Here is a 26593-nt window from a genome sequence, read left to right as displayed (position 1 = left end):
AATGTAAACCGGTAGAAAACTGTACACTTTCCTAAAACTAAAATCTACAGTAATGATACACAGAGCAAAAAAAAAAAAAACAGGCAGTGCAGTAACATGACTAAGGTTAACAGTCTCAACTCACACGAAAAAAATTTAATAAGAGCAGCTTGATTAAGTGCCATGGCATAGTGTACACCCGGCTGAATGCTGCTGCTGTGACCACCTCATTAGTCAGACTTTTTGCAGCCACCGTTCCTCACACTGCCTGCCAGAACTGCCTGTGTTTTAAGAAACACTGCCAGATGCAGCCACCTGCCTGCAGACAATTTGACGGAACCAAATGTCTGAACACGCTTTGTGCATCCTGCTTCCTGCCTGTCTACGGGCGCTCTGTCTTACAAGGTTAATTGTTCTGGGCCATCCATTTTCGTATGCGTTCCCTAAAATCTGTTTACAGACACCTTTGTGCAGCATTGTGCAGCCAGCACTGCAAAATATTCACAAGCAGTTCATCATCTTTTTTTCATTTTCCCTTAATATGGTTGGCACTAAAGGGGCCCTGATTTAGCTATTGTGATTTTGTGTATGATCTGGCAGGCAACTCTTGCATGAGTGTTCTCATCTTGTGGTGAGGTAGCCACCAACACTCGAACATTATTCTTTTCCAGAAGGGAGCTTTGGAGTTTAGGATCAAGCATCAGGGTAGGTAGGCATCTCAACTTCATACAACTTTTACTGAACAAACAAAATATTAATTTACAGAGAATTCTGCCATCAGGTTAACATTATCCATGCTTCTTGGAAGCAAATCCTAACATGGATTTAAATAATTTCTGGAGGTAATGCACTTAAATTATTTGACTACAAGAACTCGCACAGCTACATTTCGTATGATTCATCCATGTCCGAGTGTGCAGTCAATGTGGTGTCGGAACTGCCGATGTCGGTTGCGGTTTCACTGAACACTTCTTCCTGCTTCATGGACGCATCACCGCCGTCACAAGCGTAATCCATCGCCTCCCCAGGGGTGGAGCTCCCCACATCCGGGGAATCTTTGTGATGTGGCGAGGTTGGGTCGAACTGGCATGCCATGTCGTCGCTCGACTCCACTTTTAGGTCTCTCAGTTCAAGACTCGAACTGTCCTGGCCACCAACATCTAAATCCTAGGTCACAAAAAAAAACTTGCCAATGACACACGGAAATGAAAATTTGTTGTAAGCATACCTTTCAAACCCTTTTAGAGAGAATTGAGTACAATAATAATAAACAACATGCTTAATGTTAGGAATGGGTAGTTTTCAGTTCCCTGCTTCACTGGGTCATTACTATTATGGAACTGAAATTGGTCAAACCAGAGACCCAAATTACATGTATATTATGCAACTGTTAGCCATAATTTTGTTCCAATGAGCTTAATTGGACAGTGATGTTGGCAATACACAAATGAACTATGCTTTTGTGTGCAGACAACAAGAATTGGTGTATATCACAGAATCATTATTTAAAAGAGCAATGGCATACGTCAAACTTAGCCAACCTCGTTCTCCAGATTTATCACCCTGTAATTTTTTTTTGCGGGGAGCGTATAAGCAACAACCCTCGCACACACTAATAACTCCTGAACTCAACTAGTTTTAATCACTCATCCTTTTCATAGATGTTCCAAGGGCTTTTTTTTTTTAAAAAAAAACCTCATATATTAGTCCTTGCCTCAACCCAGGAGCCATAAATCAGTTAATGATCTAGATTTTTAATAGGCTTACCGGCAGGGTGGTGCTGATGGTTGACTTAGGTGGAGGTGGCAGATTAGTATGATACACACATGAAGCACCTTCAAAAATATTCAGAACAGGTTCCTTACACTGAATATCTGCTTGTGTACAACCACAGGCACGGAAAAGAACTTGATGATTGTCCTGAAAAACAAAAATCTTGCTCTAAAAATTATCCTAACATTTAACATGTACATACTTACAAAACTACACGTAAGTTCATTCTGGAAATAATTTGAGACTTTTACAAGACTCTCTCTCTCTCTCTCTAAAATAAAAAAAAAATTTAAAGAAAAGTGAAACTTTTCTTCACAGTTATTTTCATCAAAGTTTCTTTTTATGTGATTTTATAAAAATTTGTAAATTTTAAATTAGAAGCAAAATTAAAGAATGCACGTGGAAAAGGAGGAGGGAGGCAAAATATGTGGAATACATCACTAATTGTTAGCACATAATTTGCAATTGCACAACATGTACTGTGCTTGTGATAAATTTGTCTCGCTTCGTATCTACAGGTGCTTTGCTCACTGGAGCAGCAACAGAATGCTATGGTGGGAGTACTGTAGACTTCCGAAAGTTGGGCATCCTATGGTCATGTACCAACAAGGCATGTAACAGAGCAAACTTAAGCTAAACTCCTATAATTTTTAGTTAAGTTCACAAACAATTTTACAGCATGCAATAAGTGGTAATATGGTCTCTAGCACTTGGAGTGGTACGGGATTGCTCAAAAGTGCACATACAAGCCTTTGAAATGTACAATACAAACTTAGCTTTGGCCTGTATTTGCATTGAAAGGTTCATCCTTATATTCATGCTAAACAATATTTTCCACCAAACACTTATCTTGCAGATGTATTTGCTCTACAACTCAGTATTCAGTAGTTGCAAGTGATACCACCCAATAATCCAGCACCTGCAAACTCCAGAATATGCAGAATTATCAGAAGTATCTCCCAAGAAACACCACCAGCTCACAGCAATGTTCATCAAATTTTACAGTGGTGAAAAATATCTAGGTTTGACCTTGACAGATTAGCTGACTATTTAACCACTTAAAAAAAAAAAATTGGTTGTCTGTAAAGTCGGTTTACGGACGATAGTTTAACGTGACGTCATAACAAAACATTGATGAAATGATTGATCCAGAAGAAAAGGAAATATCATATTCGGCCTGACACTGAGTCGTAATAGGTTTTTGGAACCAAACCATTTAGGCATTAAAAATATTATATTCTTTGAGGAATAATTTTTTTTTTAATTTTTCAATCTTTTGCATGATAAAATCTACCTCTGCATACTTTTATGAATAAAATTGAATCATTTTTATTGAATTATCACTATTTTGTATGGATACAAAGAAGTGAAATGAAATGTGCAATTGAATGAATAAATTTACTTTTATTTGCATTCATTAATTCGAATATATTTATTACTTTTGAAATGTTGCGTGTGCCATATTTATTTTTACAAGTACAAAAAAAAATTTCGCAGCTGCTGAGTTTCAAACCGACAACCTTTAGTTTAAGAGTTAGGTACGCTAACCACACGCCCACGAGGCCATACTAAGGTAATATAGTTTCAAATGTTATATAAATATATATATTTATAAAAACTTTGTTCACGGTAGGGGTATAATATTAACACGATTTTATAACAAATATGCATCCCAAATACACAAAACTTATTTATAATGTGTTACAATATTTTTTAAAACATTGTGCAAAAGATCCCGGGTGTAATTTGAATTATTATGTGTAACTGTAAAACACCATTGTTGGTTCAAATGTATTTGAATTTTCAACATTACCTTTAAATAACCGTACCGATTGTGCTGAAAATCGGTGGACGATAGTTAAATTACATAATATTAATAATTCAAACGACGAAAATATGATTGAAAAGTCAAATCGATGGTTGTTCCAATCGAGTGGAAGAGAGATGCCACGCATGCGTACAATGAGCATGAAGAGAGATGCCACGCATGTGTACAATGAGCAAACAGAACACATCCGTAGTTGGACATCCGTAGTGGGACACTTTTTCGTGCGTGCAGCCGGTGTTCATTGATTTATTAGACATTGTCACGTCAAAAAATACTCGGTAAAGTGTGATACGCACATGAAGAATATGCTTCCTGCAATGCCTTGCGCTGGGCAACGTTCTCTCGCCACACTTCACACCTCCCTCCGTGAAGACACACTTCACGATGTGAGCCGGCCGCACAGTCACACCCTCTGTCGCCTGCAAACACACACGTCCAGAATCTCAATTAGCAAGCCGGGAGGGTAAATCGTAGACTCATTTAGTTCTCAATGCAATGAGCGTTTCTAACATTACATGTGAGCCATACATCACCTAAGTATTTTCTCAGACACACTAAGTCTGGGGCAACTAAACACAACGTGGTATTTAAACAGATCAATTACCATTTACACTACTGTCCTACAAACTAAAAATACCTTACAACCTTGTAAATATTTAAACTGATTTGTTTCAAGAACTACACCACACATGTTTTCACCAACCAAAAACACAAATAAAAATATCTCAGTTTGCAGTATTATAAGAAAGAGAAAAAACAAAATAAACTGATTATTAGCTCTAATAGCTATAAGCAATGGCTTACTGCTTAAATACTTAGTGCATCAAACATTTATTATCTCTATTGTCAGAGGAGGGATGTAATCTTAGAGACATCAAAACATTCAACCCTAAATAACTATTTTTCTCTCAAACATTGACAGATTGACACTTAAACTTGGACCTCCAAAATTACAATCTGAGAAATTTTTTTATAGGTGACACTTAACTTGAAGCTCCTAATGAACAGATACTAACTGTGCCCTATGTGACATGTGAAATAAATGGTTAGTAAATCTCTGAAAATGGTCAACAGTGTTCTTTTGTCCCCCCCACTCCCCCTCGTGCTGCAGTTTTATCTTTTATTTTGTGAGAATTCACATCAGGAAACTGGGATGTTCATTTTATCTGAAAAAATATTGTATTACTTGGGCAGGGGGGTACGATTATACTCACAGAATACCCGTATCCTCTATATGGTATACTGAATCATTTTGTATATTATAAGTTCCTATTTACTAATCTTAAATTTGCAGAAATGTTATCAGATTCTGGCAATTGTAAAAGTTCACATGCTTACAGCTATTTAACATGTTCAAAAAACATTTGCCAGTAAACACACATATTCAAAACTAAAAAACTTACCAATGCACGCCTTTCCAATTCCTTTTTGTGCATGACTGCTTCGATGCCACTACGCCGATGGTAACTATTCAGGGCCTTTAACTTTGCATACAATTTTTGCTCTTTGATAGTTTCTTTTGGCTGGTTGTGTATACTTGCTGTAAGAAAAGATTCCACTGTATTTCATGTTCATGGAAAGAGCTTCCTTGAAGTAAAACATGCACCAACCTGTTCAAACTACAAACAATTTATTTACAATTGAAATACTTACAGAGTGTTTCCTTTTCCTTTTTCAAAGCGTGCAGATATCTTCTACGACGTTCTTTCAAAACATGTTGAAGTCGCCTAAATTGTTCTATATACAAGGATTGGAGGCGTATCAGTTTCTCTCTCATAATGATTGATATCTCTTCAACGGTATACACTCCACTATATCTAGAAGAACATAAGAAGCAAGGTGCTATAATGTAGTACAAGAAAAAAATGTCTAATGTAAAATTTTAGTATGCTATAGTGTATCTAATCCTTAGATTGCCATGTTCATTTTAATGGGCATTTACTCTCTTTTTACAATGTAAGATTTCTGCTATTAGCACTGGCCTTGTTTCAGTGTGCTCTGTTGCCAGATGTACACCAGAGAGCACAAAAGATTTGGAATGAGAATTTTGGAAATACCTTTTCTTGCATTTCATCAAAAACATAATATGATAATATTCAATTCTCACTTTTAAGAAAATGTAACTGAAAGATGCCACCCACATTGATTCAAAGGTTTTTGCCATTAAATATTTTTATATAATTTAATATTAAAAATTTTGGCTGTTTGAATATAGTACATAATTAATGGAATGTCTTGTTAATAGTAATTGACCGCTACAAGTAGTTTTTCCTGTGAATTAATAGTGGGTGTTTAGAATTAATATTTTATCTTTCAGGATGTATACAACTGTGATAATCTTGTCAAAAGATACTGTTAACAAATAGTACAAATGAAAAAAATATCAAAACTTATAATTATTGATCACATTTCAAATAAGAGTTTTAATGTTAACAAGTTAAGTAGTATCAATCATTCAATGGTGGGTGCCATTTTCTCTGTACTGCAAACAGCTCGAGACAAACTATACCTCCACTCAATGCATCTGAAAAGTTATGTAGACACTATACAAACTTGACTAAATTAAATTTGACTACTTTATTTGTTCTAACACTCACACAAGAAAGTTTTCAAACAAATATATGACCTGCAAAAGTTAGCACCAAGGATGTGCATAAACATAAAATACAGATGCAGTGAAAATTAAAAAAAAAAAAATTTAACGAGAAATGAAATCACACATTACTTGAGGGGATCTTCCTGCTGACTGTCCACGCTCTCAGCGTCCGAAGAGTCGTAATCTTCAGAGTGCCACGCTGTGTCCACGGTCGCACCTTCGACATCACTTTCCGACTCGCTAGCATAATCCAGCACACGGCACACACTCTGATTCACCTTCGCAGCGTTAATATCAACTGTAAGAAATAATCATACACTTCAATATGATGTGCTAAAAGAACAAAATCAACTAGCCACAACAGTAACTATTGACAGTACCTATCCTTTGTTCATAGCTGTTTAGATAATACCTATACTAAATGTTAACTTTCACAAAGAGAAATAAATAATTTAATTGAGAAATTAGATGTTTATAATTATATACACAATTAGTAAAATTCTGTGTTAACAAACTGTGTAGGCAAGTACTTTTACTTACAGTTGTTTCTCATAATCACCAAATGTTATTAAAATTTAGGATTTAAGGTAGCACTACCTATGTGGGCTTGAAACAATGAATGAATTAATTAATTAAGTCTTAATGTCTCAATGATATTGGGGTTATTTCAGACTATGATGAATGATGAGATCAGAGAAGAGCACTAACGGACTGAATGAGTGGTGGAAGTGGGAGTAACCTTACAAAACCCATTATCTCACAGCAATTTTATTTTGGTACTAGTTAATGTCAGGCATGCATTGGAATGCTTCAATCAATTTTTTTTGTAATTTGTTTGAAGTAGATACACATACACAAAGCATTTCTCTATGTCTATGTATACGTATATATGTCACAACCTCTCAATATCTCTACACATATATATATATATATATATAGATATATATACATACCTCTATCTCTCTATTACTATATCACTCTTTATATCTCCAGCTCTCCCCTCTATATACCTATATTTCTATATCTCTATATATGTCACACTATAAAAATTAAAATATTAAAAATTTGTATTTCCCTATCAATATTTTTATCTTTTCACTTGTCACAGGTGTGACATTGGTATATAAAAATAAACACACATGTATTTGAATGCAACGTTGTGTCAAAATTTCAAAGCATTTGGTGTAGAACTTTCAGAGATTTCAGATTTTGAATGAACGAACACTTACATTTACTATATTCATATAGATTTCTCACTTGCGAAAGAACTGGTTTCACCCCTCTGGGAACTGAACACCAACTGCCTCGGTGGGCGGCGAGTAATCTAACCACTCAACCACCAAGTCCCCTCTTGGCTTGGAACAACTCCGGATAGTCTCAGACCTTTAATAATTACTGCAGATAAAATCAATGGTCTGGACCAGCCATCAACACGGGAAACCTCAGCAGACGATAATCGCCAACACTTATGGCCGTATTGAAGGTGATCCGTCTCTTACCGAGCCCTCTTGGGTGAGAGCCAGGTATCCTATAGAGAAGGTCGAGCTGCTGGTGTTGCGGCAGGATTCGCAGTTGGCTGGTGAAAGCGAATAGCTAGTGGGGTGAGGGATGGGACTAAACTATTCATTGAAAAATGTCGGTATTTTACAAGGAACTTTTATTGACCTGAATGTCCAAACAGTTCAATTTGTCGCCTGCATCGGCTTTTACAACATACACTGAATTGATACACGGTACACCCTATCGTCAAGAAGGAGGGGGGGGGTTGACAAATTCCCTAGGCCGAGATAGGTCCTCGGATGGCCTAACTCGCGAAGGAGGGGTACGAGCAGCAGAAAACGGATAGCCAGTAGTTCTGCTGCTCCCCCTATGATCGTCCTATGGTCAGTGGGCGGAATCCAGCCTCACTGGCCGTCGGGCCGATCAACTGACTTTCAGGTGGATGACCTCGCCTTTATGTAGGGAGAAATGCGCGGGAACGAAGAAAAAGAAGGGAGGGGCGAACTAACTCCTCTTTGGAAGGGATGAGATGCGCACGCATGAATCTCGCCGAAATTTCCCTGCCCTGGTGGTGGAAGTATAAACTAGATACATATTAATAATTAAAAAAGAAAAGATGAATGTGGCATAAATAATTATATGTACATACATATATATTCAATCCTATGTATTAAAAAGTATTTAAACTTGCTTTCACAACTTAATTAGTTAATTTTATACTTTTATAAAATATAAATATAGTTAGTAGTTCGCCGGTCACAAGATGGCGTCACAATGTACATGTTTAGCTGTGGCAAGAGAAAAATATACATTTGTGTACATAACTCGTCCATATTTACAATTATATTCTGAAGTACATTAATATGTGTGGTTATAACAACGTAAAAAATAAAGGGCGAAGATGGTTGGTTGCTTTAATGAATTATTCTATTGTTCGTCGCTTTTTTTATAACCTACGACGTCGCACAGATTCGTCGCCGCATATTACGTGAGTAGGCCTACTGCTGAAATACCTTTTTCCCCTGAATTGCTTCTGGGCTTATTAAAACTCGTTTTGGGTTTAATTATAACGTAAAGTAACGTGATATTTATTATAGAGAGGGCGGGCAAGCGTCAATGGGCCCCGTCTACCCGGGCACACACACGGTAGCAGAGCTTCAGAAGAAACCACGTGATTTGAAAACTGCTCAAGATATCAGAGTGGTGTCTGTCTACAAATTTTTTTTTTAGAATCCGCAGAGGGTGGATGATTAGCTCTGTTTCCATTCTATTTTGTTTTTAAATTGCATATTTATGAGAGTGAAAAGGGATTTAAAAAAAAGGTGTTTTCAGAATAATTTGTAGACAGTGAAACACCGGTACAGATTCTTAAAAGCGCTGAAGGGACTTGTATTACACATTTGTCTTTATTTCTTTGTCATATAATGTTATGGTTACCACTCAAATATCATAGTTGCCCTATGCCTTGTTCTTAGAGGTGATACCACACTAGATGCACCAGCGAGCAGTGCTCTTCCCATCTCACTTAGTCACGTACACCCATGACTTAAGCGGGCACCTTAAATCCAGTGGATTCTGGCTGGGAAAGATGAATAAACTTCTCCTTAAAAACAGCCTAACAAAGAAAATACTGTACATATAGACAAAGTCCCAAAAGCTACTTGTAGACACAATACCTGCTAAGAAATGGTATGAAAAATAAATATTCAACAAATAGTAAAACTGAAAAAGATTTTAAAAAGTATAACTATCCATCATATACAAATAAAGAGTTTTAATGTTAACACATTGGGTGGTATCAATCTAGCAACTATAAAAACTTGACTAAATTAAATTTGACTACTTTATTTAAACATTCACACAAAAAAGTTTTCAAAAAAGTATATCACCTGCAAATGTGCATAAATATAATACACATAAATATAACATACATCCTTACACGTGAGATTCATCCTAAAATATGTTCTTGGCAAAAACTTGGTTGTCATATTTACATTTTGATGTGTGCTTGCTAACTTGTGTAGTCCTAAGCATTTACTTTAGCTAACACTGTAACTTTTTTGCTAGCTGTTTACACAAAAACAACAATGAAAAGAAAATTTAGATTTTGCATCAGACAGTAATAATAAAAAATTGTGTGCATTTTAAACATAAAAACATTAAAATGCCATGATTTGACACACGGAAAGTTAGCAGTTTTGCTTGGTCTTAAGTAAAAAAAATAGAAGCATGCAAAGATTTTTATTTCTACGAGATAAAGGAAGAGAAGGAGGAAGCACTTTGCTCCAAGATTTTATCAAATTCTTTCCCCCCTCCCCTAGAGTAAGCCCCTGCGACAAAACTATGCTTTATGCATGGGGTTTATGAATTTATAAACACTCCTTAAAGATTAGCCGTCAGGAAAGTAAGCAAATCACGTACAGCCCATCTAAAGAATGGCAAGTTTCTCACAACGAAACCAATCAATAGAGAAGCAAACGCGTGTGCATGGAATACAAGCAGTTTTGAATTTTTAGCAAGAGACCAAATAAATTCACAATTCAGGGTCTCTAACCACAGGAAATCGTGAGTGACAAGGAAAGGAAGCACATGGATACCAGAACTCACCAAATGGATTGAGGGCTTTGACGACAGTGCCTGTCTCTTGGGCGGCTCCTGTGCCGAGACTGCTCTGCGAGGTGCTCTCGCCAGCCTTCCTGGTGCCGGGCCGAACATAATGGACCAACGACAGAAGCAACGTCTCGGTCGTCGGAGGTGGCTTGTGCCTCCGCAACGTTCTCTGGCGGGCTATCTGAGACTTGCGTGCATGCTCCGAACATAGCCTGCAATCATTGAAATCATGAAAATAGCTCTCTTGGATAAGCAAAACAAAAGCAAGTACAAACAAATGTTTACATACACAAAAAATAAATTTCTTTATTACACTTCTTTAAGGGACCAAGTAAAAACAATGACAAAATTCTTGAAAATATAATATAACGGGAAAATAACATTGCATGGTAACTACCATAGAAATATGGTGTAAATGTGGATGTATTTAAAAGTGATGTTCTAGTGCATACTGAAGAGAATTTTATATGCACATATTACCACTGAGTCAGACTGAAAAGGCACACTAAGCCAGGAGTTTAATGGAGTGTGGTTGTTATATTTCCAAGTAATTTTATACAAACTCTTAGTATCTCTATGTTACATGCAATAATTTATTAATCACTTAGGTTGCACAAAAAATTAGAAAATTCCACTGAACTTTGTACACATTTTATATTTAGCATTATATGAATGTTAAAAGTATGTAATAATAGTATGTAACAGCATTAAAGGAAATTTATTATGAAATACATTAATTTTTTTTCATTTGCTGCTTCTGCATGAAAAATAATAAAATTACGAAAATAATATTTTCGAGTTCACATTATATTAGCAATACTGCATGATACTCAGAGAGAAGTAATTTTTAATATTGTGTCAAGTTTAAAATGCAGTGTGACATTTACATGAAGAAAACATTTGTTGCCAACTCTACCAAGTAGTTAGAAATAAATAATTACATAATTTAAATAAATAAAATATACCTTGTTAATTATTAATAATATGTACTATAATGTGCAATATTTTACATGTGTAAATGTCACTACTTGGTATAGGTTTTGTTTATTTTGTTGTAGTTTTATTGTTTCAGTTAGTATATTTGTGTTAGTTATATTTATGTTTAAATCTTAATTGTTGGTGCATTGGAAATTGTGAGATGGAAAAAGTCATAGCCATGTTTGAATGGTCGAGATACTTTGTGGTATGAAGTAGTGTATTTATAATAATTTAACCAGCATTTATTTTGTAAAAATGTGATACTGCAAGTTTATTGAAGATTTCATTCAATTAATGGTGCAATGCACAAGGTTAAAGTGTGCACTAGGAATGCTGATCATTGCTATATAAAAAAAGTTACTTTTTGTGCTGTAGTGTAATTTAATGGTATTTTACAGTTGCATAGTTTGTGTTTAATATTACTAGATGGGTATGGTATTGTCATTTTTTTTTAAGAGGCATAGTCTGAAACTGATAGGTATTAATAACAAAGCCAATTTTTGTTAGTTACAAAAGTAATGCATATAACTGTTGTTTCAGTACTAAAATTGTGCAAAATTTAGTTTTTCATTTCCCCTCCCAAGAGGTAAAATTTTTGTATATGTAGGTATTTGTAACTTAAGTATTTATAGGTTGGTAAGGTAAGGTCCATGACATTTAATACTGTCAAATCATGTGAACAGTTGATTAGGCTAGCAAAATTTAAATACTAAAAAAATGGTGAAAATATATGAATTTTTGCAAAACACTTTTTATATATTCAGACTAGAAAAACTGTAAGGTTTAAGAAGATAAAAACTAATAAATATTGGTGTAAAAATGTATAAATGGCTGTAAATTTAATCTTAAAGTGATTTTAATAATTTTCATTTGAATATTTCATAGTTTATAATGACTTTTACCTCACGATTTCTCTTGAATTCATTACCTTCGCTCACAAATTAGGTATTTTATATTTCAAATGGAATTCGAAAATGCTGTTTTGCAGAAAAATCAAGAGACAGTAGTATGGAACAAAAATTACCATTTTTTTTCTCCTTTTAAGGTCAATCTGAAACTATAAAACTTACCTAAAATACAATACAAAATTACAATTGGTAAAAACTAAAAATACACGTGAAAAATAAGTAGAATATAAAACAGTGATACTTACCCAAACGTTGCCTTATCGTCCTTGGGAGTCGGCATAACACACCGCCTGCTGTTGCCAGGATAAACATAACTGCACTGCCTGTATGGGGCGGCCGGATCCTCCAGGATGTGCCTCAGGCAGTAACTGTATCCTTGGAGCGCCGTCTTCGAGCAGCTGTACTGGCTGAACTGACAGAGCTTGGGCTTCGCTGGTGCTTTCGTGGCACTCGCTGCCTGGCTTGCGCTGGTCGCAGACATGATACTGGCCGTATTACTGTGGATACAAAAAATTCATTGAATCTGACAGGGGTTTCAAGTGATAGGCATGTTGGGAACTGATAAATCAAAGATTTAGGTTCTGGTAGCGTAGCTTACCAAGTGTGAATTCATTAGAATTTTTTAAATTATGTTCATATGTGATTAGATTTCTAAAATAAATTGACATTTTCATGGGCAGTTTTTTAAATTTTTTTATATATGTATTTCTGGGAAGAGGTGCAAAATATACCCAAATTTACGTTTAGTTAGTTTAGTAATATTTTATTAACCTTGACAAATCACATTAATTCAATTTTAATTGAATGTTTGGCCCATATCATCACAATACAAATATAAAATCTATATTCTAACATCCTTCACTAGAGAATTACGAAGACAGCTGATGTCACTACCAACTGTTTACACACTACTGCGCATAGCAGCACGTGATATCACATGACGTCACCACCATGCATTGCGATTACGGGACTTTTAATAAAAAAAATCCTTGCTTTTTGGTATATTTGTAGCTCTCTTAAACACGTTAAATATAATTAAAAAAATAATGCGGCCATCGATAAGTCTTATTAAGTAGCTGCAATAGATTAAATATCTACGAACATACCTCAAATCCTTAGAACGGGCAAGAACAAAGTACCATCTGCTAGGGAAATATTGCAAATGGCGCAGAAGATACTACATTCATTGAAAACTTACTACATATTTTTCATTGTCATTAGGTTACATACAAATTTAGGTAATTGGCAATTTTTACTAACATAATTATAAATACCAAAAAAATACTAAATTATTAACTATTTCACATTTTTTTGAGCAACTAAATAACCTATTGGGATACGTCAACCAATAGAATACCAGGATTCCCAACTTCCGCCTCAACATTTCTGCTCGTGTTTTGTCGATCGTAATCCCGTGGAAGAGTAAATGGCGGCCGAAGAGAAATGGTATTTTTCGAAAGAATATTTATTAAATAATTCTCCAAGCAGAAGATGTGGTTGCAGTGCAGATAAGGAATTATCCTACAGGCAGCAAGCTGCCAATTTTATTCAAGACATGGGACAAAAGCTACAAGTGTATCCTTCCTTAATCGAGAACAGTTGCTTTGCAGGATAGTGGTGTTACCTTCTAATCGTAATTTCACGTTATTGCTGTTGAAATGATGTTAACTTACCTAATTTATATTGGAGTATGTCACTTATACAGGTATGTTGTCGGTGTCTCTTGTTAACAATGCTCCACTTACTTGTATTTTAAGATTGAAGCAAATCTTCCGCGCGTGGCCTCGCTGTGCAGATTCGTGTCACGCCATATTGATCATGTGATAGTGTGTTGATTATTGTGCAGAAATGTACGATTGCACTGTAAGATGTTTATTACGAAACGATACATTTTAAAGTTTCAAACAGTTATTCAACAAATTATTAAATGAAGTGTTAGAATGGCAGCGAAACATTTAACCAGACGTACCATTGTCCTTTGTTTTGCATATATGCGAAATACATTTCGTTACCTAATCTTGACCTACCAATAAATGTTTGTAGCATATTTGAAGAATTAAGGTACGGGTTAGGAATGTGGGTGCTATACTCTTGCTGGAGTGAGCCAACATAATTTTATTGCGTCCTTGGTTTAAATATACTTAATTGCCCCTACCGTGATACACCCTTTACGAACTAACGGAAATACGACTCCAATTTTTTTAAATTTTTTTATAATGTTTTCCATAAGTCTAATTTTATTATTATTCATAGAGCTCTTTTAATGAAGTGTGTTAATTTTACATAAGTTAATAGGCTTAGAATTACATGGTTTAGTTCATTGCATCTGATAGAGATTCACACGAGTGCTGTTTGGAGTATTCTTAAATTCATGTCAGAACACACATCCACTGTAACTATAGCCTAATATAGGCCAGTCATTTCTTGTTCAACAACAGGATCAGTAGATATTATAACACATGACAGAGCAAGAATTTAGCGGTAAATCTGTATTGTACGGATTAGCGCCAAAAAAAATCGTAAAAATATGAAATAACTTTCTTTATATGCTATCTTGCGTCCTATTTTCAGAACCGCCTGCGGAGATTAAAAATTCCAATTACTTTTGGAGATATCGCCGTTCTTATTTTGCAATACAAACCCTATGTAATCATTCGAGCGTCGCCATTTTATATTTTGCCGTGTGTGCAAAACGGGACAAAGGTAGATTAGGTCAGGTCAGCTACATTATAAATAATTAAAAACTGAACGGACATGAAAATTATATAAATTTATTTCATTGGTTGTTTAGTTTTAGAGCATTTATAATGTAGCTGACCTAACCTAACAAACCCGGAACAAATGATTAACAGTAGGAACGAACGTAATTTTTTTTTTTACCCGCAACAATATAATAAAAAATAACACAACAAAATTTGAAACGTTAAAAACTCACCTAAGTTGGAGGCGGGTACATTTCCTTCGCACTTAGTAAGAAATGATGTAGTCGTTCACCTACGTCGCGATACCTCCGACGGAACATGAATTCCGCAAGGTACCCGACGTAGTGGTCAACTCGTCGACCATATCGAGGTACATTTTGCCTCACTTCCCGCCAAAGTCTCTCTATTCTTTGGGTGTTCGCCCCTGTGTCGGGATCAACGAAGTTCATATTATGATTAACCTTCAGGTGAAGATAATCATGCTGAGAAAGACAATTATAAGCACGCCAACAGTCGCTTATAATTGTCGTTCCAGGCGAAATGTACTTCTTGATCACGCGCAGGAGCGTTCTGCTAGTACGATCTTTGACAGGAACGAGAAAAATGTTATCACCATTTCTCTCGATTCCGCCAAAAACCCACTGACCCTGGATGACTCGCCCCTTATTATTTTTACGCTTACCAATTTTTGCCTCATCAATTTCGACAACTTTCCCCTGCCCACCCAACTTCCCTACATTTAAGTCGAAACTCCACTTAATTAATACTTCCCTGCAAAAGGACGTCCAATCTATGACGGTTTTCATACTGACATTACAATTCTTCTCAATGAAAACAGTATTTGGGTGATGAATCGTTAAAAAAAAATAAGTCATCTTCATAATTGTTTCAATCGAAAGTCTACTTTTGGAAAACCACGTGCCGGTTCTGAAAGATTTTTTGAAAGAACATGTTACCCTTTTAATTCTTTTATTGGCACGAGTTACCGTTGTCCGGTGACATTGAAAATATTCGCTGTCCTCGGCCAACTCAATTACCGTCCCACATTGGTCGCACTTTACCTCACTACTCAAAACTCCATGATCAACTAAAAATTCAAACAAAAATTTCCAATCATCACACAAATGTACAAAATCGAATACATGCATGGTACACCCGCCGCATAGCTGACTATTCCCAGAAACACAGAAAGACAGAATGTAACACGATAATGATACAGGAATTCCAAGAACGACTACAACATCTAATACAAATAGCGCAAGTGACCGTTGTAATTACCCATCGTTTTGAACAATAAAAAATTAATCATCACCTATTGGTTCATTTGAATATCGGCCTATCACGACCTATCACGTGACAACCTTATCCAATAAAACACAATTGACACTCGTAAACAAAAAGCAATGGTCGACGCCGTGTGAATGTACAGATATAGTGATTAAAATTAAAAAATTCAATATCTCCTAAAGTAATTGGAATTTCTTATCTCCGCCAGGTTTAATGAAAAGAGGAAGTTAAAGAGCACAGAATAAAGGTATTTTCGGATTTTTAAAATTTTTTTTTAAAAAATCGCCAAAAAAAGGACTATAAAAAATTCGATATCTCCAAAAGTAATTGGAATTTTTAATCTCCGCAGGCGGTTTTGAAAAGAGGACGTAAAAGAGCATATAATGAAAGTTATTTCATATTTGTACGATTTTTTTTGGCGCTAATCCGTACAATACAGATTTACCAATTTAGCTGAACAAGAAATGACTGGCCTATATTTGGTTATGGTTACAGTGGATGCGTGTTCTGATGTAAAGAGGTTCTGATGAGTTTGTCAGAATAATCAAACAATAAGAATGAAATGGGAGTGTTTACACTGCCTGCAACCGTCTCTGCAGATTACCCACTAACGTTAGAACTAGTTCGTCATTCAAACTAGTTCGATTTTTTGCATTTCGTTGTGACGTCCACATGCTGCTTGTAGGTTAATCAAGAGGTCATAAAAATGGATGTAGAAAAATTAATATTTTTTTTTTTATGCTAACAAATGTCTGTTGGATATGCAAGGAATTAATTTATATATTTGAATGTTGTATGTATCATTCAGAATAATCAAAAAACTTTATTTGTTGACTTAAAAATCTTAAAAGAGCATTTAACATTCTCTTTATCATCTCAGGCAGCCAAAAATTAGTTAATATATTCTGTTTTTTCGCTACTCATTAATGAATATTTTATCATCGGACTTTCAAGGGAATACGCATCGTCTGTGGGTTCCATCTTCGCCGGTGGATGGAAACAAACTGATACCAGAACACGCATCCACTATAACTGAAGCCTTAAGGAAACATCACAGTATTTGCCTGGAGTATTTTAAAGGGCCCGCCTAGTTTGGGGTGGTGTTTGTGCTAGTGAGGCGGAATTATAAGTTTGATGGTCACTGGTGTTTCTAGCGTGGTATCTCCAATAAACCCAAGGCCTGAACTAGCGTGCAGTCTTCTTGTGCGTAGGAAAACTGTGAAATTTGAGCAGGTAACCATAACATTAGATGAAGGATAAATAAAGATAAAGGTGTGATGCCTTGCAAGTGGCATTTTATGGCTAAAAGATTGTAAATATAAAGTACTTACTGCATTTTTGTTCAATAAATAAATGTTCCTAACTTGATGTTTTTCAACACTACAAGCCTTTGTGTATTTACCTTGAAAACAACATAAAAGACTTATTAAGGTAGACTGCTGAGTAACATGGCTACTACATGTGCCAACTATAGTGATATAAGTTTGTTATGGTTTAAGAATGCAGCCGAGACTTTTCCATTTAAAATATCCCTGATCCTGTAGCTGCCTTTTCAGTATTCAAGGGTTGAAAACAGTCTTGCCCCAGCCATAAAATAATAACATTAAACATCCCTGTCTTTTTGAAAACAGCCTCGGCTACACTATATTCCTAACAATCTCCGAACCACAGAATCACATTGCCTCTAATATCAAGAAAACAATAGCGCTGTGACAGGGTCAGTACAGTCTCGTTGAAAACATTATCTGCTACGCTGTGAAGCACAGTCTGACAATGGCTGTGTCAATGTTCATGCTTCCCAATTTAAGTAATGTATCATTACTACAGACAAGATCACTAGTCGTGATGTTTTAGTTGCACCTCCTGGTTAAACAGGATTTAGGTTTTGTTTTATATTTGAAAATGTATATATTTTATGCATTAAGAAAAAAAATAAACTCACTTTTCCATTTTCCAAAATTACACCCTTAATGGTGTGAAAATAGGTTAACCCAAATAACTACCAACTTTTTATAAATCATTTCCTAAATTTGCTTGCTATGGGCCTATGGGTGTGGAATGGGGGTTAAGTATGTTCGATAATATAAAATCATATTTTCGAAACTTATCATATGGCATGTTAGGTACTGGCTATGGATAATAATTCAATAACTATCAACTCCCTTGTATGCAATAAGTGGCCCTTTAAATTAAAAAAAAACTGCAGTTCCCATTAAAATAAGCATTTTCATTGATGACAAATATGTTGCATGGGCAAACATTGAAAGTGGTAGTGTTCTATTTGGGCTCTCCATGCTTTTCCCATGGAAATACATGTCAATTGCTCACCAGTATTGAGTTCTGAAGACTTAAATGTTTAATATTTGTAGTGTATAAAGATGAATTGCAGCAAAGTCATAAACTTTAAGCAGAGCCGCATACTAAAACTCTGGGCGGTAATTGTTCCATATCATGTATCCAAGTTCATCCTTTAATATTCTATACGTTGATCCTATGGTACATGATGCTTGCTGTTTTTAATTTAGTACATCAAACAATCATGGCCATACAAAAACTTGAATACCACAATACAAACAAATTATGTCAGGTCTTTAAATTTTTTCTTTGAAATTTCAACTTATGATCGCAATTCATTGTTATATCACATTAAAACAGCAAGCATCGTATACCATAAGGATCAACTTTGATACTTGTTACTAAACTTTTATCCCCAAAAATATTTTAAAGCCTTTTTGGTCATATAGTTGAGTTATAATGGCAGTTTTGTTTGATTCTATTAAATGTTACACCATTCATCTCTTGTCTGTGAAATGATGTGGCCTGCAAAAAAATGTATTTGTGACTATAAAGATTCATCTTGATTTTTTTTTTGGTTAGGTTCTATGTAATTACAGACAGTAGCGGCCGGTGATGTTAAATTATGGGTGTTCACACACTCATACATACACACATGCTAACACATATGCACTCATAAAGAAATAAAAAGACCTCCTACCTTACTGCGTACTAGAAGCCTGTTTTGGTGTCAGATTATCTGTGTTGGTGCGGCACCGTAGCAGTTACTGCTTATCTTGGAGTCGTGAAAGATATATTTCGTTTATTACACAAACTCATGTCTGTAATTGTAGCCGGAATTAACTCAACGAAGCTTATTGAGCAGACTAGTTGTTTTTTAAGAGATTTTAAATTGTAATTCAAAATGGTAGATCGCTGATCAAGCCTCACATAAATAATAATAAATTATATTTGAAGTTCTTGATTTTTCAAATTTGTGGCTGAGCTTAAGCTTATCAAAGTGTTGTGCCTGAAAGCAATGTGAAGCTAAAAAAATGTGATTTCACAAACTTTAATGCTACAAAGGTATTGCACCATTATTTATTTGTAAAAAAAAAATCCATTCTTCTGGTTTCCAGCTGAGCAAACTTGTTGATGGCTCTATGATTAAAATCATGCATGCTTTTTATTAGTCTTTTTTCTATTGACAACAGCAGTTAGTCTTTCTTCTGACATAGTGTTCCTAAATTTTTAATTGTTAACTTATCCTTGTAGTAAGTTTTCTGTTCGCTAAAATTGTTTGTACGGAATTCATTATGGCGATTTTTTAAAAATTGTACATGTTTTTATACGCGCTAAATAACGCAGTCACATTTTCACAGTTAAAGTCTTACAACAAAGGGAAACTTTATAAAATAGGTAGGTACCTTAGAAAAATGTTGTCCTGCGTAAGGCACAGAAAAATATTTTACAAACGCACAGTCACACTAATTATTTAAAGATATTTACGCTCGCATTGAACCACACGCAACTATTTGTTTCTACTGGACGTAAAAAACTGAAAACGAAAAGTTTGTTTGGTTAGGGGTGATAGTATTGGAGTGGACAATCCTGGCATCTACCGGGCTGATTCATAAGTTATGTCTTACTTCTCTGATCAGTGCTGCTGTGCGTGCTGAAATTTGGAACTACAGCAATGAAACGCCAGGACAATCACGAGCACACTAGAGCCGTGCACTCGTCCAGTGTTAAATGTCCCGTAGGAGGTGACGTAATTCCTTCGTGCGCATGCGCAAAAGGACCGAGGCAGGCATGCAGGCAGCGCGTTTCGTGCACAGATCCATTGTGAACACTACAGCGTTGCAGTATCGCCGCAATCGAAAAAATAAAAACAGACGTCCGTGACAGATGCAAACAAAGCTTCGAGTGTTACTCTGGTAGCTGCCACTGGTAAAAGTAGATTAAAAGGAACTTTTAACTCTACAAAATAAATAAATGTTCTGTAGAAAACTGGGTGTGCACGTGCACTTGTGCTCTTTAATACCGGCCGCTACTGATTACAGATTTCCTATATCTGCTGAAATGAGCTCTGTCTTAGTACTAAATTTTCTTCCTGCTTTAGTTTTGTACCTAGCAAGTGAACCACAATTTTGACCATCCCTTCAGGTAAAGTTTCTCTTGAGTGATGTGTTTCCAGGGGTTACATAACAAGGAAAGAAGTACCTGTTTAATAATTATGACTTTAATAAATCTTCCTTTCTGTCAATGAAACAACTGGTCAAAAGATTTCTCGTACAGGCCCTTTTAGTTGGTAACCGATAAGCTGGATCCTGATTTGAATCTTGTGAAAAGGACAAGGGACTAGCCCAAGCCCTAGAATTCTTTTTTAAAATTTGATTATTACACCTGCAATTGGGCTTTTGCCCATCTGCAAGATTTCCCTTCCCCCTCCACTTTCACCATTTATTTCACTCTCTCATTTCCTGAAGCTTAAAGTCCTTTGCATCTGTCGCTTCCAGTACCTTTACCTTGAGGCCATTCCACTCCACCCTACCCTCACCAGGAATGAATGCTTCCCCCTTTCTGTTTGCCTCCACTCCCTGTGTATCTTCCACTCATGGTCTCTCCTCCCTGTGTATCACCCCTGTACAACCTATATCCTAGCTCCCCCAACACCTGTCCCCTAGTTCGCCTTGAACAGCCTCACCAGCCTTTCTATCTGCCACTTACCTATAGATTTTCCACCCCAGCTCTGATGAGCTGTGTGTTCCCCCCCTCTTCCCCTTTTCTTCTCCTCCACGTATTCATTACCCATCTCACTGCCCTGTGCTGTACCTTCTGCAGCTCTCTTATCTCAGTCACCAGGAGGGGTTCCAAATCGCTGCAGATACCTGGCCACCTGCTAGCTTGGCTCAACAAAAGTTGGTAGCCAGAAAACAATAAATCAGGTTTCTGATAATCAAAGTTGTGATAATGAGCATTAAACCAACAAAATACTGTGTTCCATGCTTTCAATGTTTATGGATGTGAAAAAAAACTCAAAATCACTTAAGCTGTAGTCTTTTTAAACAAGCTCAATAAAACATTATAGGTACGTGTTTAATTGTAGTAGCCAATTTGCAAGAAAAATACCCATACAACCATAGGCCTTCATGCACTTTAATTGTAACAAATATTTAATACTCACCAATGATTTAAAAGATAAAGGAAAATACTGGAGAACTTTAAGATAGAATTGCTTATATAATTTAAAACAACTACATACAATATAGATTCTTAACTTATAAATATCAGCACCTCAAAAATATTAGTAGAACATTTTATATGTGCAAACAGCCCTTCCGATTCCTGTGGGAGGAGATTGGATTACTAGCAAAACCAAGTAAATTAACCTGAGTTGTATCGATACCCAGCAGAAAACGGGCAGTTTGCACCTCTAGCCATTCCCACTTAGTTGTCACAAACAATAGGGTGAGATCGCCCCTGCTCTACATTTTTCATTGTTCCTGAATGGTAACACCATCTTGATGTAGTAAAATACAGTGAAAGAATATGTTTGATATCTATTTTAGGAAAGTGAAACATACATCCTGTCTTAACATACCTTAGAGACATCACAAATATCCATATTTGAGGAGAAACAGCATATGATAATTTTGCCCAAAATTAGCATAATTTATTTAAAAATGACGGTATGCATATCATACTTTTACTCCATGTGTACCAAAGGTATTTTATATGTAATATAATTTGCAATACCTTTAAGCCTTAATGGTTCTTCCACCAAGAAGATGAAAAATATTTTAAGTCCTTATACAAGGTTTTCCCTATCCCAGGAAAATTTCACTTTTAAGAATGCTTATGATGTCTTAATTACGAAAGTTTAAGCAATAAGAATGGTTTTAACATTATTAAAGCTAGAAATATTTATAAAATGACAATAAAAGACATAATTTTTCATTAGTGATTTATCTAATTATTATTTGACTGTACACTTTTTTATTACCATATTCAGAACAGCATAGTAACCATTTCACTTTGTCAGGGTTCCCGTAAGCATGGAAAACTCAAGGAACTAAAGGTGGTTTTCAGAACCTGGAAAAAACAGGGGAATTGACCAAATGTTGGTTATCAAACTGGATTAATAATTTTGAATACTAGTGTGTTCCTTTAATATCTTAAAACCAGTGTGTATTTTAATTACAAATGCATTTGTAGTTGAAAATACATTTGTTTAGTAAGAGAATAATTTATTGACCAACTATGTGTTAAATTAATGATTTAAAGCACAATGAAATGTTCATTTGCATTCACCAGGTGAGAAGTAGTAATTATTTAAAAAAATAATTGTATATTGTTGTTTTGTGTTAGAGATTGACAGCATTGGTTGCTTAGCTTTGTTGGAAATAGAGTGAAAATTGTGTTATTGTGCAGTAAAAGATTTTATGTTCAGCTTGACATGTTATGTGTGGTTAAAATGTGTTTTGATAAGTATTAGTAGTTGAATATATGTACGTCATCTTGAAAGAGTCATTGGTGTGACAGAAAAAAAGATATTATGGTTGGACAGTGAGGGAAATGGTATATAGTAAGATTGTGAGAACACTGCTCAGTATAGGTGTTTACGAACATTCAAAGTTTTTGAGTATTAATCCTGTTTGTGTATTGTGCGCCATTTTTTTTTTTTAAAAATGCATAATTTGGTTGAAATGAACACAATCCATTATTGAAAACAAAATGACCTCCAAGACCTCTTTTATCATATTCAGGACGTATTATATAAATAGGCAATAGATTATTGTTAGTAAACTAAATCACTGTGTGAAGTTTTGTCTGTCATATTGTGTAGTCTTTTTTAAATTATTATATATAGTGCTGAAGTGTGTAATATTTCCACGAAATGGTTCCTTAACTGTGCCACAGTACGCAACTTTGTATAAACACAGCAATAGTGTATATGCACCGCTTCTACGTGTTCCACTCGTTCACTCAGTTCCACCGCAATGCCATCGCGGCGGCTGCGTTATTCCTCGCCGCCAAGGTGGAGGAACAGCCACGGAAGCTCGAGCACGTGATAAAGGTGGCCCACATGTGTCTCCACCGGGATCACCGGGACATTCCGCCCCTGGACACCAAGTCGGAGGTGAGAGCGCTTCTGTCCCTGCGCACGCTCTGTAGCTGGTCGGACGGGTGCCTCGGTGAAGGTTCAGACGTTGACAGCTGGACATTGTGATGTTGCCTCATACTAGCTGATTGTGTATGATTAATTATTTGGTTGATTTCAGAATTCACTTGTCATATTTAGGGCTCTACGAATCCGGGACACCAGGTCGCCATGTCACCCAACTCGTCCTGGCTGGCGACTAACTTTCTCAAAGATACTAAGATATTACCAGGCAGTAGTTTTTGAAAACATCAGCGAATTATCATGTTGCGAAATCTTGTTTTAGAAAATTACTGGGTGCAAGAAACCGGGACGGTATCAGAACTAGTGTCCTTGGGTTTCATCTGTGGTGCGCAGGACAGCATGAGCTCTTGGATAAATAAAGTACTTTGTATAGATAGGCCGTCAGTTACCCCCACAGTGTACTCACTGTGAATGCAGCTCCCATATGCATGTTTACAACTAGACAGTGTTGCAAGAGTGTGAAGACTATGACTGGCTCATAGATTTTGTGTTAGACTCATAAATTTTCAAGATATTGTAGAGGCCTGATAGTAGTCTGAATGTTCGCTGAGGCATTTGTCAAAAAAAAAAGTCACCTTATCTTGACCAGAGAATACAATCAGACATATGTTTTGCGTAAACATTAGAATTTTGAATGCTATATAGGTTTTGGTTTTACTTGTGTGTACATAGTTTGTTATTTTTTGTGCAATTTGTATAGCTCTTACTCATACATACAGCTTCACTTAAAAAACTTAATATAATTTTGTAATTATTACTGTTCATTACATAATTATCTGTGTTGCCTTCCCAGTGGGGTAAAACGTAAGTGGGATATGTGCTGGACGTTGCTGGGAACAAGTGGCTGTATTCAGTGTATTTCCCACACCTGTGTATTTTATAAATGTTTCCTCAGCCCATGCATTCCATAAATGCTCCATTTTCATCTCATTACTCATTGCATATAATTAACCTAATGTCAAGATTTTAACTCCCTAATTCATTAGTTCTTTTTGTGTTTATTAGCAATTCAGACTATCTATATGGATGGTTTTGTATTGCTTGGTATACAAATAAGTTAATAAATAATTTTTGTAATATTTTTCGTAGTAGTGTTTTTCGTTTTAATAGGACTGTCATGGAACTTTTCTCTTAACTCAAATAATTTTTGCAACCTTGGGTGAACATGAAAGTGTATTATGGTTGTGGAGTTTCTAAATTGGTAAATCAAAATTGTTTGCTTTGCCCGTAACATATTTTTTTTTCCCCTTGCTTGCAGCAATACTTGGAGCAGGCGCAGGATCTAGTGTTTAACGAGAATGTGCTGCTTCAGACACTGGGGTTCGACGTGGCAATAGACCACCCGCACACCCATGTGGTCCGGTGCTGTGAGCTCGTCCGAGGTAAGTACTCTCGGTGCATGCGTGCTGATTGGAGGGCTGTTGTGGTGAGATGTGCTGGTTTTATACCTGCCTATTAGAATTTTTTCACCTCTTTAATTACCTTTTAAAATATCAATTGCATTATTTCGTGAATTTTCTATTTGTTTCTTTTTTACAGCTATTTTTTTCATGAGATAAAATATATATACTTACTTTTTTTTTTGTACATGATCTATATTGCAGGGTTTTTATATTAAATACTAGTTATAAAAAATGTATTTTGTCAATATTGACGTAGCTTATGTCACTACAGAAGTAAACATGTAGCTAGCTACCAGATTTATAAGTTGAAGTAAGTATTTATCAATACAACATACCTAATAAAAATAAAATATACATGCATAATTATTAATTAGTAACATTTAAAAAATTCCATTAATATGGGACTATCTATTTTATAGTTGACCGTTGGAAGTGCATTAAATTATTTATTACCTCATCCAGTGATCCCATTTTCCTTGTGGTTTTAGAGCTGGTAATGAAAAACGTTTATTGCTGGTGTTGGGTAAGTGGAGTAAATTGCTCAAACAGATACAGTATAAAGTAGTAAATTTAAGTAGTATGATTTCTTTTCAGTGAGTAATGATTTACTATGCATCAGCAAATTGTTTTTCATTGTCTGTTCTTTTATCACTTTTTTTTCTAGTATTCCTTTTGCCATTTACGTGGAAATTCTTGATAACCTCTTTTTTCTGTAATCTTTTTCAGATGTTGAAAATTTCTTTTGCATATTTTTGCAGCTTTGAGATTTTTTTTCAGGTATTCGTGGATTCTATGTTTCAGGAGCATAATTTTCTTTGTACATTGTGGTAATTTATTGTAAGACTTTTTCTAGTAAATAAAAAATAAATTGCGATCAAAATTTAATTTCTGGCGTTTGTTATACTATAGAGAAGAACACGTTAAAAAAGGTTATTCCATTGGACCTTAACTTAGACTTGTTGAATATATTTTACTTTACTTTTATTGTAATGTTCTTTGGCTGGCCTTTTTAAAGTAAAATGTTTACATTTCAATTGTATTAAGGGAAACAAGTCTGATTTGGTCAAATGGAACACTCTTTTGTAGCCATACATCACCTTTGTAGACCCTTTTGTTATACAGCTGACGTATCTATGTGTAATCTTTGAAACATTAATTTTGAAAGAAATTGCCTATTAGTTTGACTTAAAATCTTACATAAAGATACTTGTTATATTACAAACATTAAATTTGAGAGAACTTATCAGGTTTGTTTAGCTTAAAATCAAAGAGAAAGGTAATAATATGTGGCATTAAGGTATTAATTACTATGTACCAGTTTAAAAAAAATTGTAATTTAAAAAAAAAATATGGATTTGAATATTTGTGAAAAGTATATATTGAGTAGGCATGATTGTTATTTGTACATGTGGATCCATAGTAAATGGCAATTGTGATTTTATTTCATACTAAGATAAAGAAGTCTTAGTAGGCTGGTTTCAGATCTTTTCACATGGACAGAAATGTGTCTTCCTCCGCAGACATTGAAACATTGTTTTTTTCTTCTTCTTCTGATTCTGTGGTTACA

The 26593-nt window shown here is 35.4% G+C and overlaps 2 protein-coding genes across 9 annotated transcripts in view; one reads left to right on the top strand and one right to left on the bottom strand.

Moving 5' to 3' along the window:
- Positions 1-697: 697 nt before the first annotated feature.
- Positions 698-14030, bottom strand: LOC134528209 (KAT8 regulatory NSL complex subunit 2). Of its 6 annotated transcripts, none has more exons than XM_063361620.1 (9): positions 13918-14030; positions 12418-12669; positions 10284-10498; positions 6306-6474; positions 5234-5397; positions 4984-5120; positions 3877-3999; positions 1747-1899; positions 698-1146 (listed from the first exon to the last, which is right to left on the bottom strand). In XM_063361620.1, exons 2-9 carry the CDS (start codon positions 12651-12653, stop codon positions 862-864), a joined length of 1482 nt encoding a protein of 493 aa, XP_063217690.1. In that variant the 5' UTR covers positions 12654-12669; positions 13918-14030; the 3' UTR covers positions 698-861. The 6 variants fall into 6 exon arrangements, with proteins under 6 accessions (XP_063217690.1, XP_063217688.1, XP_063217687.1 ...); XM_063361618.1 differs by having other exon boundaries at positions 13846-13999; XM_063361617.1 differs by lacking the exon at positions 13918-14030 and adding an exon at positions 13279-13553.
- The window catches only part of LOC134528206 (cyclin-T), a 75778-nt gene continuing 62747 nt past the window's right edge, over positions 13563-26593 (top strand). The window contains exons 1-3 of one of the 3 annotated variants that reach the window (XM_063361608.1): positions 13563-13747; positions 23359-23578; positions 24882-25005. In XM_063361608.1, coding sequence (XP_063217678.1) covers positions 13599-13747; positions 23359-23578; positions 24882-25005 — 493 coding nt within the window. In that variant the 5' untranslated portion in view covers positions 13563-13598. The remainder of the gene's footprint in view (positions 13748-23358; positions 23579-24881; positions 25006-26593) is intronic. The other 2 variants (XM_063361609.1, XM_063361607.1) reach the window with 2 other exon arrangements.

Source organism: Bacillus rossius, chromosome 1, assembly GCF_032445375.1.
Source record: "Bacillus rossius redtenbacheri isolate Brsri chromosome 1, Brsri_v3, whole genome shotgun sequence".
Classification (NCBI taxonomy): Eukaryota; Metazoa; Arthropoda; class Insecta; order Phasmatodea; family Bacillidae; genus Bacillus; species Bacillus rossius.
This window is presented reverse-complemented; position numbering and strand designations above follow the sequence as displayed.